We start from the raw sequence: 13,415 nt of genomic DNA, 5'->3' as shown, positions 1-13,415 counted from the left end.
TTACCTAAATAGTAGGGATGAAGAAACATTGCGCAATAGGTATTGAAGACCATCAAATACATAACTCTTTCATTACAATTTGTAATGCATAAGTAAGGACAGTCAGTGTCAAATGTACGGAAAAATTATCATTGTCAGATGACAATTGTCACATTGATGACAGAAACAGAGGCCTAATAAAATAAAGTAGAGGTATTAGCGGGGCCAGCAGTTGTGGCAAGTTGCTCGACAATCCGCTCGCCAGCTTGCTCGATGGTTCTCAAGCTGCACACTTACTTAACTACTTACTTGAATAAACTAGAGATAGCAGCAGGGCCAGTGGTCGTGGCAAGTTGCTCGACAATCCGCTCGACAGCTTGTTCGATGGTTGTCAAGCATGCTTCACTACCTTGGCTGCGAATCGCTTCTGTTATCACCTCTAGGTATTCTGAAAATTACGAAAAGACATTTCAATAGTACGTTGAAGAGGCTGGAAATTGACTAATAGATGGACTAGTCAGTTTGAGGGCTCCGTCAGGGGGGCCTAATGAAAACACAGAATGGGTTTTCCTTCATTTGGAATTCATCAAGGATTAAGAAATCGGTGAGATGAGAAGCGGTATGACAAACCATATGTACGTGGGAAGTCTTCCGGAACGTGCAATGGTCCACTTTCGGAGAAGGCAGCATAAGATGAGGATATCCTAGTTTGACCCATGTAGCCATGCTGAAACAGCCTACTGAAAATACCTGATGAAGGACATATTGGACATACCTGGGAAATCTTCTTGGGCATGTAAAGGTCCACTGTCAGAGAAGGCAGCATCAATGAGATGAGGATATCCCAGTTTCATCCATGTAGCCATGCTGCCAGCGTAAGAGCAACCCACTAAGCCAACGGATCCGTTCCTGTTGAACATATGTAGTCAGTCAGTTCGAGAACAAGAGAACCAGTGGGTCATAAGATAAATGGCGTTATCGATGTGATAAATCAATCGTCACTTATTAATACCGCGTGATTTAAAGAGACAGATAGTTTTTTAAACATTTGTGTCGCTTAACTTTAAACTTGGGTAAATCGATTCGACCCTCTCAGAAAATATCTACTCTATTACCTTTTTTTATAGTTTGTCAAAGGACTCATACTAATTATACACTAAGGAGAATCATACTATCTTTGTTTTACACTAGTACGTACTAGCTCCCATAAGGAAAGTATGAGTATAGTTTTTTTGTTCTTATTTACTGACAAATTTAGTTTGACCAACAACTATAATACCAAAATCGCATACCTATCTGACAGGTGAATTTGGCCGAGTTTGAAGTTAAGGGACTCATTTCACCAACTCAACATTGCATTAGTTTGCCAAGTTACCTGTAACGACCACCTTCGAAAGCATCGCTCTTGACGTGCTGAATGAACTGAGCAAGGTCTCCCAAAGCTTGGTCCACGGTCAAGTATCGGAGGTCTTCCACGCTGGTGTCCCTGTTGACAAGAAACGAATATAAATAACTAATGGCAGAAGGAGGGCACGGACGCGGCAGGTCCAGACGGAGATGGCGGGACGACCTAGACACCTTTCTCAGTAACTGGCCAGAGCAGGCGCTATGTCGGGCGTAATATTTCTTAAATTACGCGAAAAATAGCTATTTTCCTTCAAATATTCTAGCAAGTATTTCATTAATTTTCTAATTACATGCAATTTATTTCGACTGTTTTTTCTTTGAATACAATTTATAATTAATAACACAATCTTCCATTTTGCGCTTGCATATCTTGCAATATCATATCTCCAAGAGCATATCTACAAGAGTATCTGCTCGTTGAACATGCACCGACTTTGGAGATAATCTCTTAATATCGCTACTCGAGACAAAATCGATGCGTATACTGCAGAGTTTACAACTAAGCCGGGAGCGGGAGTAATCCCATCAAAAACATTAATGTGAAATGAGGTCCAAGTTCAATATTAAGAATATGCGTGGTTGTTGACTTCGCCGGAAAAAGAATTGATCTATATGGGTGCCAAGTTCTAGTTCGCTTGGGATGTAATTTAAGTTCAGGATTTGACTTGGCTAGCCCTTTAGTCCGTAGCGGCAACATGTTTGCCATCATACTTAAAACAAAAATGCATCTCTGCAATAAGAATTACGGTTCGAAATCTAATAACTAGAAAGGAATGTGACATGGCTAAAGGGCTAGTTTTTACGTACACGGTAAACGCTATATTATATTTGGCTTCGTTACTTTTCTAAAATTTAATTTGTTGGTATAAAAACTAGCCAGTATAAGCTAAAGTCAAGCCGAGAATATTACGATTACTGGAAGCTAGATGACGTCATAATGTTTCGACGCTATGGATAAATAACCTGAATTAATTTTACCATCTCTTCTCAAGGTAATTACTACTCTGTTCTCACGCTTTTTAGGTTGAAAGTCGCCTATAAAGATTGGTGTTTATGATTCGTAAAAGCCTTACGGGTGGATGGACACGATAAAGTTTGGGAAAAGACCCTAATTCTTCCCATAACTTAGGCGGTGTCATAAAGTTTGGGGATCGTGTACTGTTTGTTTGTGTGTTTCGCTTCATTGGGTGCGTAGCCAATAAGCACTAATGTGTGTGTGAATTTGAACATGAAAATAATATATGTCTCGAAAAATAAAAGGGTCAAACAGAAAACTGTGTTACGTCTTTCCTGTAGACATACCTACACAAGAGTTAAGGGCTATAAAGGTTAATTTTCTTATTTAACCCTTATCCACGTGAAAAGGTTCTCCTTTTATTTAGAGAACTATGATAAAATCATTACTTACATGCCCACAAGCTGTTAACTATTGCCCACAGGAGAGAAAAATGTACAGTTCGCGCGAACACACTATTAGGTTTCTCTCATGTGGGGAAGAAAATTAACCTTTATAGCCCTTAACTCTTGTGTATGTTTACAGGAAAGACGTAACACAGTTTTCTGTTTGACCCTTTTATTTTTCGAGACATATATTAACTGTGTTAGTTTTCTGTTTGACCCTAAAGCAGTATAAAGTCACAAATTGAGTCTGACCGTCATACTCTACGCGCGAAACGCCCCGTATGCAACGATACTTGATCTTAACTTAACGTCACGATTACGATCAAGTTCAAGCCGTCTTGAAGTATGAACAATATTATGCATTGGTAATTATATAATCCTTTGTTGAATTTTGTTTAAGTAAAGTTTAATACTACGTTTTACATATTTAGAAGACAACAAAACAAATTCAAACTTTTTTGAGAAAGATATACTGAAAGGTTCCTATCAAAAACGTACGTATAGGAAAACCAAACTATCAAACATGACTCCAGAAATTTCACATTCTCGGCCGCATCAGTAACCCATCACCATCACACATCACTTTATACGTACACTTTCAGAAATAAACATGTTAGTTTACTTTGGCAAGTCTGCTTCCAAGTTTCCGAACTTGGTCGTAGTTTTTGCTGCAAGTTGCTTTATTTAGTTCGTGACTTGAACGCTGCTCTTCTTTTAGGTTTGTCGTGTTTGCGGTGAAAAGAAGTTAAATGCTTCCTTATTTTAGTAGAAAGATATCTGGGGCCCGTTTCTCAAAAGCTTGTTACTTGTAATACAAGCGGATGTCACTTTTTGACAGCTTTTGTTAGAAAGGGACTTCCACTTATATTACATGTTACAAGCTTTTGAGAGACGGCCCCCGTTATCACTACCACTTCATTATATTAGTAGACCGTTTCCAATGTAACGATTGGTTACGGTTTTGATATAGTTATGCTTGTGACAAGCTCGTATGACTCGTATCAAAACAAAATCAAAACAGATTTTTTTTAATGTAAATAAATACTGCTACAGATACTCAATGTTCCTGATTTCCCCCTCATTTTTCCCGGATTATCCTGCGTTAAATCCTAAAGTATCTCCACTTCATTATATTAGGCCTAAGCTCTTCTTACGATTACTGCTGCCGTAAATCTCTGTGATTTAGTACGAGCTCGCGTTACCCTTAAAGCCCGCTTACACTGTGCGATACGCTAACGGTTTGAATGAATGAATGAACGTTTATTCACAAGAACATATGGTACAGTACAGTGGATGTTATAAATTTACAATGTTGACCCTTAATATGTTCTGCCATAAGGCATGTGAAAATTGTTTTTCCATGACATGACAAGGCCATGTATGTGAACATTAACTGCATGCATCCAATATCTTAAGTACTAAGCTTGTGTCACGACATTGAGCGACCCGCGACGGCGGCAGCGATAACCATAGGTTGGAGCGAGACACAGCGATTGTTCCCACCTATGGTAGTCGCTGCCGCCGTCGCAAGTCGCTCAATATCGTGCCGTCACTTCGACAGTCGTCGGGCCTAGCTGAATTTGTTGGAGTCTCATTCTCATCGGCTAGGCTAGATGTGGCGAACCAGCGTCAGGCTATACCTATTCGCAAATTCCCAGTAGATTCCACTCAGCAGTTACGGTTGTCGAACAACTTTTAATAATAACAATAAAAATTAATTTTAAGAATTCTTTTTATCGTTAGAGTTTCACCAAGAAGAGTCTGCAACGGTTTTGATAGCATACGCAGTGCAAGTGTCATTTATACGTCATAACTCATAATTTTATAGAATTTTGACGTTTAAATTAACACTTGCACTCGTTTACACCGTAAACTATTAAACTATTTGAATCGAATTGAATTGTGTCCGGTAGGTGAAACAGCGTCGTGCAGTGTAAATGTGCTTTAACCACTTCATCTTTCGGCCCTTTGTATTCTACAAAGAATATTTTCATTATCCACTGCAAGGGCCTGTGGTTTTTATTTAGTGCTCTTATCTAAAATTTTAAGTAATGGAACTAGGCAAGTAGGCAGCATATGTCTCAATGTTGTGACGATAAATAAACTATAAATAATTTCCACATTTATAGACGGGTCTAACGCCCAAACTATAAATAATTTCCACATTTATAGACGGGTCTAACGCCCAAACTATAAATAATTTTCACATTTATAGACGGGTCTATCGCCCAAACTATAAATAATTTCCACATTTATAGACGGGTCTAACGCCCAAACTATAAATAATTTCCACATTTATAGACGGGTCTAACGCTCAAACTATAAATAATTTCCACATTTATAGACGGGTCTAACGCCCAAACTATAAATAATTTCCACATTTATAGACGGGTCTATCGCCCAAACTATAAATAATTTCCACATTTATAGACGAGTCTAACGCCCAAACTATAAATAATTTCCACATTTATAGACGGGTCTAACGCCCAAACTATAAATAATTTCCACATTTATAGACGGGTCTATCGCCCAAACTATAAATAATTTCCACATTTATAGACGGGTCTAACGCCCAAACTATAAATAATTTCCACATTTATAGACGGGTCTAACGCCCAAACTTTTCCATACACTTTTCGTCGGGCACACAACTCTCTTTTTGCACAAATCTCTGTTTTGACATTTTGCTGGGATATCAGTCAGCCGCGACCACGACCAGTGAAACCTGTGTCGAAACGTCGGTAAATAACTCGGGGTAATTAACAATGGAGCCGCCATTAACAGGCGAAAATAGGCGGCCAATGGTCAACCACATGTCAACCATATGTATGGACTGACGTATATCTGACATGACGTACCTGTCGCGAATAGGTCATAATAAATTTAAGTATAAAACGTATAACTAAATATTAATGATTTCTGTCTTTTACTATTTGTGTGTGTTTATTTTTTATTATTAATTATTGTACTAACTTGGCTATTTTTTACGTCACGTGTTAGATAATAAGTCTTTATTGTTCCCCAATTAAATATATCCTCTTTTTCCCTAATTTTGTAACATGATTATATTTATTGTACTGTGATTGGCTCAATAAAGAAAATACTTACTCTGCACGTAACACCCACGCCTTGAGTAGGCGTGGCCTAGAGTACCTACGGTGGGGGTGCGCTGAGCGCGCCTATATAAACGCGCCCACCCTGGGAGCTCATTCATTCTCATCTACAAGCATCAACAGAGGCACCAGCCTCCCAACACTCTCCAAAGTTTTCTTATAAACATACATATGTGTTTTTATTAAACTCCAACTACATCTCCGGTAATGGTGCGGTAATCCGGAGGTAACCAGCAGCCAGCGAGCCAGCCAGCGTGTTCCAGCCTGCGTGAACGTGTCCTGACTTCGGAATCTGCGAGCCCCACAGTAACTACGCTCGACATTATGGTCCTTCGAGCCGGATGAAGAAAGAAACACGTACGCGCTGAATTTTAAGTAGAGCTTTATTTGATTCAGAGGAAAAAAGAAAAACGAACGCGCTGAGCCTCCGAAGTTCGCTTCGGCTCAGACCTTACCTACCTACCTCTCCATAATCCACCATTACCGGCTTGCCGGCGGACCGTGCAGTGTTGTAGGTTTTCCTCCACTCACGCGTCCTGGCAACTTTAGTTGCATGTGTCACATGGTGATACCATCACGCTGCTTTCGAACGCTCTAGGCACTGCACTTAGCCATTGCGGGAGATTCAGTGCACCGAGGGATCCACGATTAGGGGCACTGGCGTTGCGTTCTGTAGCGTCAGAGCATAGGCGTTAGGCAGGTAAATTTGTATATAGTTAGGGACCCCCCGCGTGTGTCAAGTGTTGTGTTTTGTGCGTAAAAATCAAGAAAGAAGAAGATGTCACAAAGCGGAAGATCACTTCGCTCACGCAAACGGGACCAGCCTGTCCCCACGCCCACGCCCTCGTCCGGCAAAACTACGTCCGGCGAGACCCATACGTGGAGCAAAGGCACCAGCGACAACCGGAAAACTAGTGGTGAGAGAGATAATGAGTCGGTACACTCAAACGAGCGTCATGATGAAACAGTGGTAGTTCGCAGTAGGTCGAATACTTTAGTGCCGCCCGTTGTTGCGCCGCCGCCGCGAGCGCCGTCTGTTCGCGAATCAGTTAGGTCTGTCCGCGAATCGGCAAATAGGGACCGCGATAGTGAATTAACCGTGCTTTTAGCCGAGCTCGAGGTTCGTAAAGCCGCTCTACTCGTAGCCAAGGCAGAGTCCGATACCGCCAAAACGAAGCTGCAGATTGCCCAAGCTAAGGCGCAGTCTGACGGCGGCAGTATCGCGACCGAGGCCGAGGTACGAACTAGAAGTTGGGTAGAACAAGCGAGGCTACAGCGCGAAATCGCGAGTGAAAACATAAAAATCCCGCCGCCGAAAGAGACCGCGCCGCGCGCCGCGACCGATAGGGTTAGCAAGCCGCCACCGCGATTTTTAGAGGTGCCGCAAGGTACCTACGCGCCAATGTATCACAAGCCGCCAGAGTTACCCACATTCGGTGGCGATATAACCGAATGGATATCGTTTAGGGCGGAGTTCGAGGACACGTCGCCCATGTTTAGTGCCGTTAACAATGTCAGTAGAATTAGGCGCGCACTTAAAGGCGAGGCCCGGACGGCCGTAAAATCGATCATGTACACAGTTCAGGATCCATACGAAATTATGGAAGCGCTAGAACGGCAATTCGGCGACCCCGAAGAAATTGTACTTACGGAACTGCATAATATCAAACGCATGCCGCGTTTGTCCGAAGACAATGGTAATATATCTTCTTTCGCCGCGCATATCGCGAACGCCGTCGCCACTATAAAATCGTTGCGTCAGGAAAAATATTTGCACGCGCCTGAACTAGTGAACAAAATAGTGGACAAATTAAATTTGATAGTGCGTTACGAATGGGCCAAATATAGGCAGACTAATTCGGAAACTCCCGGCCTAGCCGCTTTATCTGAGTTTCTCAACGACATTAGTACTGCAGCCAAACGCGTAAACCGCAGACCGGCTACTAGATCGCGAGCTGTAGTGAACACGGTATCTTTTGAGCACGAACCTAGGCGGTCGAGCAAGGCTCCCTCTAGATCTCGCGCCCCCGCGTTCTCCCGCGACTGTAGTACGGACTCGGAGTCAGATTTCCACGAAAATTACCCACGCGAAACGAAGAATAGATCGCGTAGTAAACATACTGTCGCGCAAGTCAAGCCACGCGAAAATAACAATAAAAAAAAACCCGCGTCAACCGGAGCTAGATCCAATCAGGAATCGTCCATCTCTGTCCCGCCGCGCAATACGTGCCCCATTTGTAATGAGGATCACGTGGTTAGCACGTGCGCACAGTTTACGGCGGCAACGATTTCCGAAAGATGGGAACTAGCGAAGGGCGCGCGGCTGTTTTAGGTGTTTAGGATCCGCGCCTCATCAGCCGAATACATGCAAATACGTAGCATGCGGTGTAGGCGAATGCGAAGCAGGTCATCATAAACTGCTACACGGATTACACACGGCCTCTCCTGCAACTAAGATTAGCTGGGCACGAGCCGTAAACACAATTAGCTTCGCGTCAAACAAGCCCGCGGTATCTAGCGTAGGTAGAAATGGCGACACGTCTTTCGCCGGGGGGAGCGAAAGCTCTCTAAACCCGCCCAAAGACGTGCCCACCGCGCAGATATTGCCCACAAAGTGGCCCGCGTCGACGTTTGACCGAGGCAAACCTGCTCAAGTTGAAGCATCCTCCCGGTGGGCTGTAGAACCCGAACATAAAAGCGACCATAAGCCGCGATCGGCAATAATTCAAACGCTCGCGCCCGTCGCCGACAACGCCGCGATACGTCGTACACGACGACGCGTGTCAAAATCCGTACGCTCAAATACGAAAACTAAAAGTAAATTCGAGTACCTACCTAAGGTAAACAGTTTTTCCGAATTCACGCATTTAGTTAGGGCCACGGCTAGAGTTCTGGTTGCCACCGAGGTAAATAACGCCAAGTTGCCATATGAGAAAACAGATACAGAAATGATCAAGGGGAATTTGATTTTAGCTGAGATATCGCTAATCAAACGGAGCCAATATGAAGCCTATCCAGAAGAGATAAAGTCCCTGGAAGCTGGGCGTGCGCTACCGAGAAAATCTCCGCTGCACAGAATAGCAGTTAAACTTGACGAATACGGAGTCATCGTGACAGACGGCGGAAGCAAGCAAGTACCCGTCCTACGCGCTAAAGAAGACTTCACCAAGCTGCTAATTCATCATTTTCGCGCTCTGTACAACGGCAACCACTCGACAGTGATAAGCGAGTTAAAACAAAAATATCACATAGTCGGATTGCGCGGTAGTATTCGTTATCGATCACATAAGCGCCAATGGTGTCGAACCTGTCGCGGGGCCAACCTCAAGGTTCCCGTGGTCGACTTACCATTAGAAAGGCCTCGAACGAATCCACTACCATCTACCGCCGCGGCTACGAATATACCCGACGTTCATCACAACAGACAGAAATTGCACGTAGGCGACGGCGTCATAATAAGCGACTGCTCCGTGCCACAAAGTACATGGTCTAGAGGCGAAATCGCACAACTCTTTCCCGATGTAGACGATCAAATAAGAGTAGCCATTGTACACACGCGCGCAGGTGACGTTTGCTGCTCAGCTTCCAGGCTTATTCCTACACGCTCCTCTAAATACGGTGTTGACACACGTGGGGGAGAACTGTCGCGAATAGGTCATAATAAATTTAAGTATAAAACGTATAACTAAATATTAATGATTTCTGTCTTTTACTATTTGTGTGTGTTTATTTTTTATTATTAATTATTGTACTAACTTGGCTATTTTTTACGTCACGTGTTAGATAATAAGTCTTTATTGTTCCCCAATTAAATATATCCTCTTTTTCCCTAATTTTGTAACATGATTATATTTATTGTACTGTGATTGGCTCAATAAAGAAAATACTTACTCTGCACGTAACACCCACGCCTTGAGTAGGCGTGGCCTAGAGTACCTACGGTGGGGGTGCGCTGAGCGCGCCTATATAAACGCGCCCACCCTGGGAGCTCATTCATTCTCATCTACAAGCATCAACAGAGGCACCAGCCTCCCAACACTCTCCAAAGTTTTCTTATAAACATACATATGTGTTTTTATTAAACTCCAACTACATCTCCGGTAATGGTGCGGTAATCCGGAGGTAACCAGCAGCCAGCGAGCCAGCCAGCGTGTTCCAGCCTGCGTGAACGTGTCCTGACTTCGGAATCTGCGAGCCCCACAGTAACTACGCTCGACAGTACCTATACATTTGATGTGCCCCTCCCCCGCAAAAAGACAGACATACGACAAGGTGTTTGGTTCGAGCGTGTAGAAAGCCTATTTAAAAAAAAAACTACTACTGTCACTGACTGTAAGATGACAGATGCATTATTGATGGGAATGACGGGTAAAAACGAAAACTTATTTTTTAGTTTAAATGTTTGTGACTACAATACTAACGATGACACGGCACCAACGCGTAAAACAAATATATAAACCTATGCCGAAAATCGTGAGTATCTTCAAACCATATAATTGTTTCAACTTTCATTATTGTTTTGTTGTTGATACATAATTTCTCACATAATTTTGTTACTTGGACAAACCTTGCCACAATTGTTGGTTTATGACAATAGTTCCCATTGTATTCCATATGTGAGACCCATTACATGTTACAAAGTTCATAGCTGATAGCGCTGAACGTCTCTTTGGAAGTACTTAAATACATAGAAAACATCCATGACTCGGTAACAAATATCTCGGCTCATCACACAAATAAATGCCCTTACCAGGATTCAAACCCAAGACCTTTGGCTTTATAGGTAAGGTCACCACCCACTAGACCAGACGGGACACAAATTTTATATACAGTATACTCAGTTGTATTTATACATTTCAGAATGGAAGGAAGAACCTTGAAGGAATGTGCTTGACAAACTAAAGCGAGATGAAAGTGAAGTTAAGTCACAAAAGTAATTCAAAGAAACTCTTGAGTTAAAGAATCAGTTGACTCCACTCTGATTATATGAACCAGTGTGATGTGAACCAGTGCGAACAACTACAGTGTATGGTGGACATATTTGTGCTTTAGACTAACTTCAAAGAATCTGAGTGATGTGAGTGGATGCCGAAGACCGGGCAGCGGAGAAGACTGAGCAGGAAAGCAGACCCCGGCGCTAGGCCGGGAAAACGCAAGGTTTAAGAAGAAGTAATCTCCGGAATCAATGTAAGTTGAATATAAGATTAAAATATATATATATAATATAGTATGTATAAAAAGATATATTTTATGCTGATTCAAATAAAAGTGTGAATAATAACTTCAGAGTTTGACTTAAATAAATCGTCAGGTGACAACTAAAACAAAATTAATTACTGCTACAATTTCAGAGTCATAGTGAAGCTTAGTACATAGTACCAAAACAAGGTTGATTTTTAGATTCTGCACCCAAAGGGTAAAAACGGGACCCCTATTACTAAGGGTTTAGTCTCATTTCTACAGATACCTATCACAGATTACCAATTCTACAGATTTTCAATTTTACAGATTCCCAATTCTACATAATTTCAATTTTACAGAAGCTTAATTCTACATATTCCCAATTCTAAATAATTTCAATTTTACCTTAGGGGTGGCCAGGTGGAACGCTGGGCCTTCAGTAAGAAGTGCATATACTTGGAAACATTCGACCTATGCCGCTGGGGTCCGGTGGCCAAATGGCACAGGCACCAGCCGCTAGAGGACGCTGTTTCGATTCCAGCCTGGGGCACTGGAGGCCTTGGTCACTTTTTAGGGTTCCATACCCAAAGGGTAAAAACGGGACCCTATTACTTAGACTCCCCTGTCCGTCTGTCTGTATTTCATGATCTTATGAACCGTGATAACTAGACAGTTGAATTTTTCACAAATGATGTTTTTCTGTTGCCGCTATAACAACAAATATTAAAAAATTTAATAAAAAAAATATAAGACCCAATATATATTAAAGCCAATAACTAGGCTGGATATGAGCGATGAAATGAGTAAGTTTTTATTAAAATGCCATGTTGGTGGCAAACAAGCATACAAGGCTATTAGTGACTAGAAAGCATCTCTCTCTGCATCTCTGACCGGTTACAAATCTATACACTTTATTAGGGTTCCGTACCCGAAGGGTAAAAACAAGACCCTACTATTACTAAGACACCTCTATCCGTCTGTCTGTCTGTAGCACAGACCAACCCCTATAGACGTAGCTTATAGGACGACTCGCGCTCACCGCCCGTATGGTGTATAGGTCAAATATAAGATTGCTCGCGCGCCGCTCCGATCAGTTGCGTCCAAGTTTACGACCTGTTAGCAGTGTGCACGAGTCTAAGAAAATAAATCGTAAACTATTGAATTCATTGGGAAATCATGGGATATTGCAGCTTAAAATGGTGTGGCAAGTCATCTAAGACTTCTACTTATAAAACAGATGGAATAACATCCCACAGGAAAGTCAAAAACATTATTTTATTGAATAATGTTTCTTGTCCGCGGGGTTCATTTTATACTGGTCAGTAAGCAGAGGCGAAGTAGTCCGTCCCTTTTCGTCAACTTGAAAATGCAATGTGCTATCCCTTTCCCTTTCGACTAGTGATGTGACGATGATGGTTTCGTCAGTTGCGGAAACTTCGTGCTTCGTCATACCGTATTGTACCATTTTAGACATAATATAGGTAATACGTTGTGTAAGTTTTTTTAGAATCCTCTAGGCCAGCGGAGCAGTTAGGTCTCATCTCATGTCACGAGATTGACCTGATAATGAACTTCAAAGAAGTGCGAGGGAACTCTGTGTTGGTTTGTGATAGACATATGTTGTATGGGTTTTTTAGAATCCTCTAGGTGAGCAGTTAGGTCTCGTGTCACGAGATTGACCTGATGATGAACTTCAAAGAAGTGCGAGGGAACTCGGTGTTGGTTTGTCATAGACATATGTTGTATGGGTTTTTTAGAATCCTCTAGATGAGCAGTTAGGTGTCATGTCACGAGATGGACCTGATGATGAACTTCAAAGAAGTGCGAGGGAACTCAGTGTTGGTTTGTGATAGACATATGTTGTATGGGTTTTTTAGAATCCTCTAGATGAGCAGTTAGGTCTCATGTCACGAGATTGACCTGATGATGAACTTCAAAGAAGTGCGAGGGAACTCGGTGTTGGTTTGTGATAGACCTATGTTGTATGGGTTTTTTAGAATCCTCTAGGTGAGCAGTTAGGTCTCATGTCGCGAGATGGACCTGATGATGAACTTCAAAGAAAGAAAATTGTATGATATTTTGGCGACACTTTTTTCTCGTATCGAAAGAGATTGCGATTCTGAGTGGAAATAATATAAAAATTCTAAACTTTAAAATTCAAGTTCTGAGTACTTTAAATAGAAATGCCCTAATATGTTAAGTAAAATTTTCAGGTACATTGTTAAATTACTTAATGAAATATTAAATTATTCAATATAATTATTAAGTAAGTTTACTCTAAGTATGCTAAATTGGTAACAATTTTACCACAATAAATTTCGGTATCACTGGTAG

General features: G+C 41.9%; 1 protein-coding gene across 1 annotated transcript in view; it reads right to left on the bottom strand.

The window, feature by feature from the left end:
* LOC134675736 (putative serine protease K12H4.7) overlaps window positions 1–13,415 on the bottom strand; it is a 55,033-nt gene that overhangs the window by 15,891 nt on the left and 25,727 nt on the right. The window contains exons 5-7 of the mRNA XM_063534046.1: window positions 1,355–1,465; window positions 755–888; window positions 289–427 (exon numbers count right to left, since the gene is read on the bottom strand). Of these exons, the coding sequence (XP_063390116.1) occupies window positions 289–427; window positions 755–888; window positions 1,355–1,465 (384 nt within the window). The remainder of the gene's footprint in view (window positions 1–288; window positions 428–754; window positions 889–1,354; window positions 1,466–13,415) is intronic.

Source organism: Cydia fagiglandana, chromosome 23 (assembly GCF_963556715.1).
Source record: "Cydia fagiglandana chromosome 23, ilCydFagi1.1, whole genome shotgun sequence".
NCBI lineage: Eukaryota > Metazoa > Arthropoda > Insecta > Lepidoptera > Tortricidae > Cydia > Cydia fagiglandana.
This window is presented reverse-complemented; position numbering and strand designations above follow the sequence as displayed.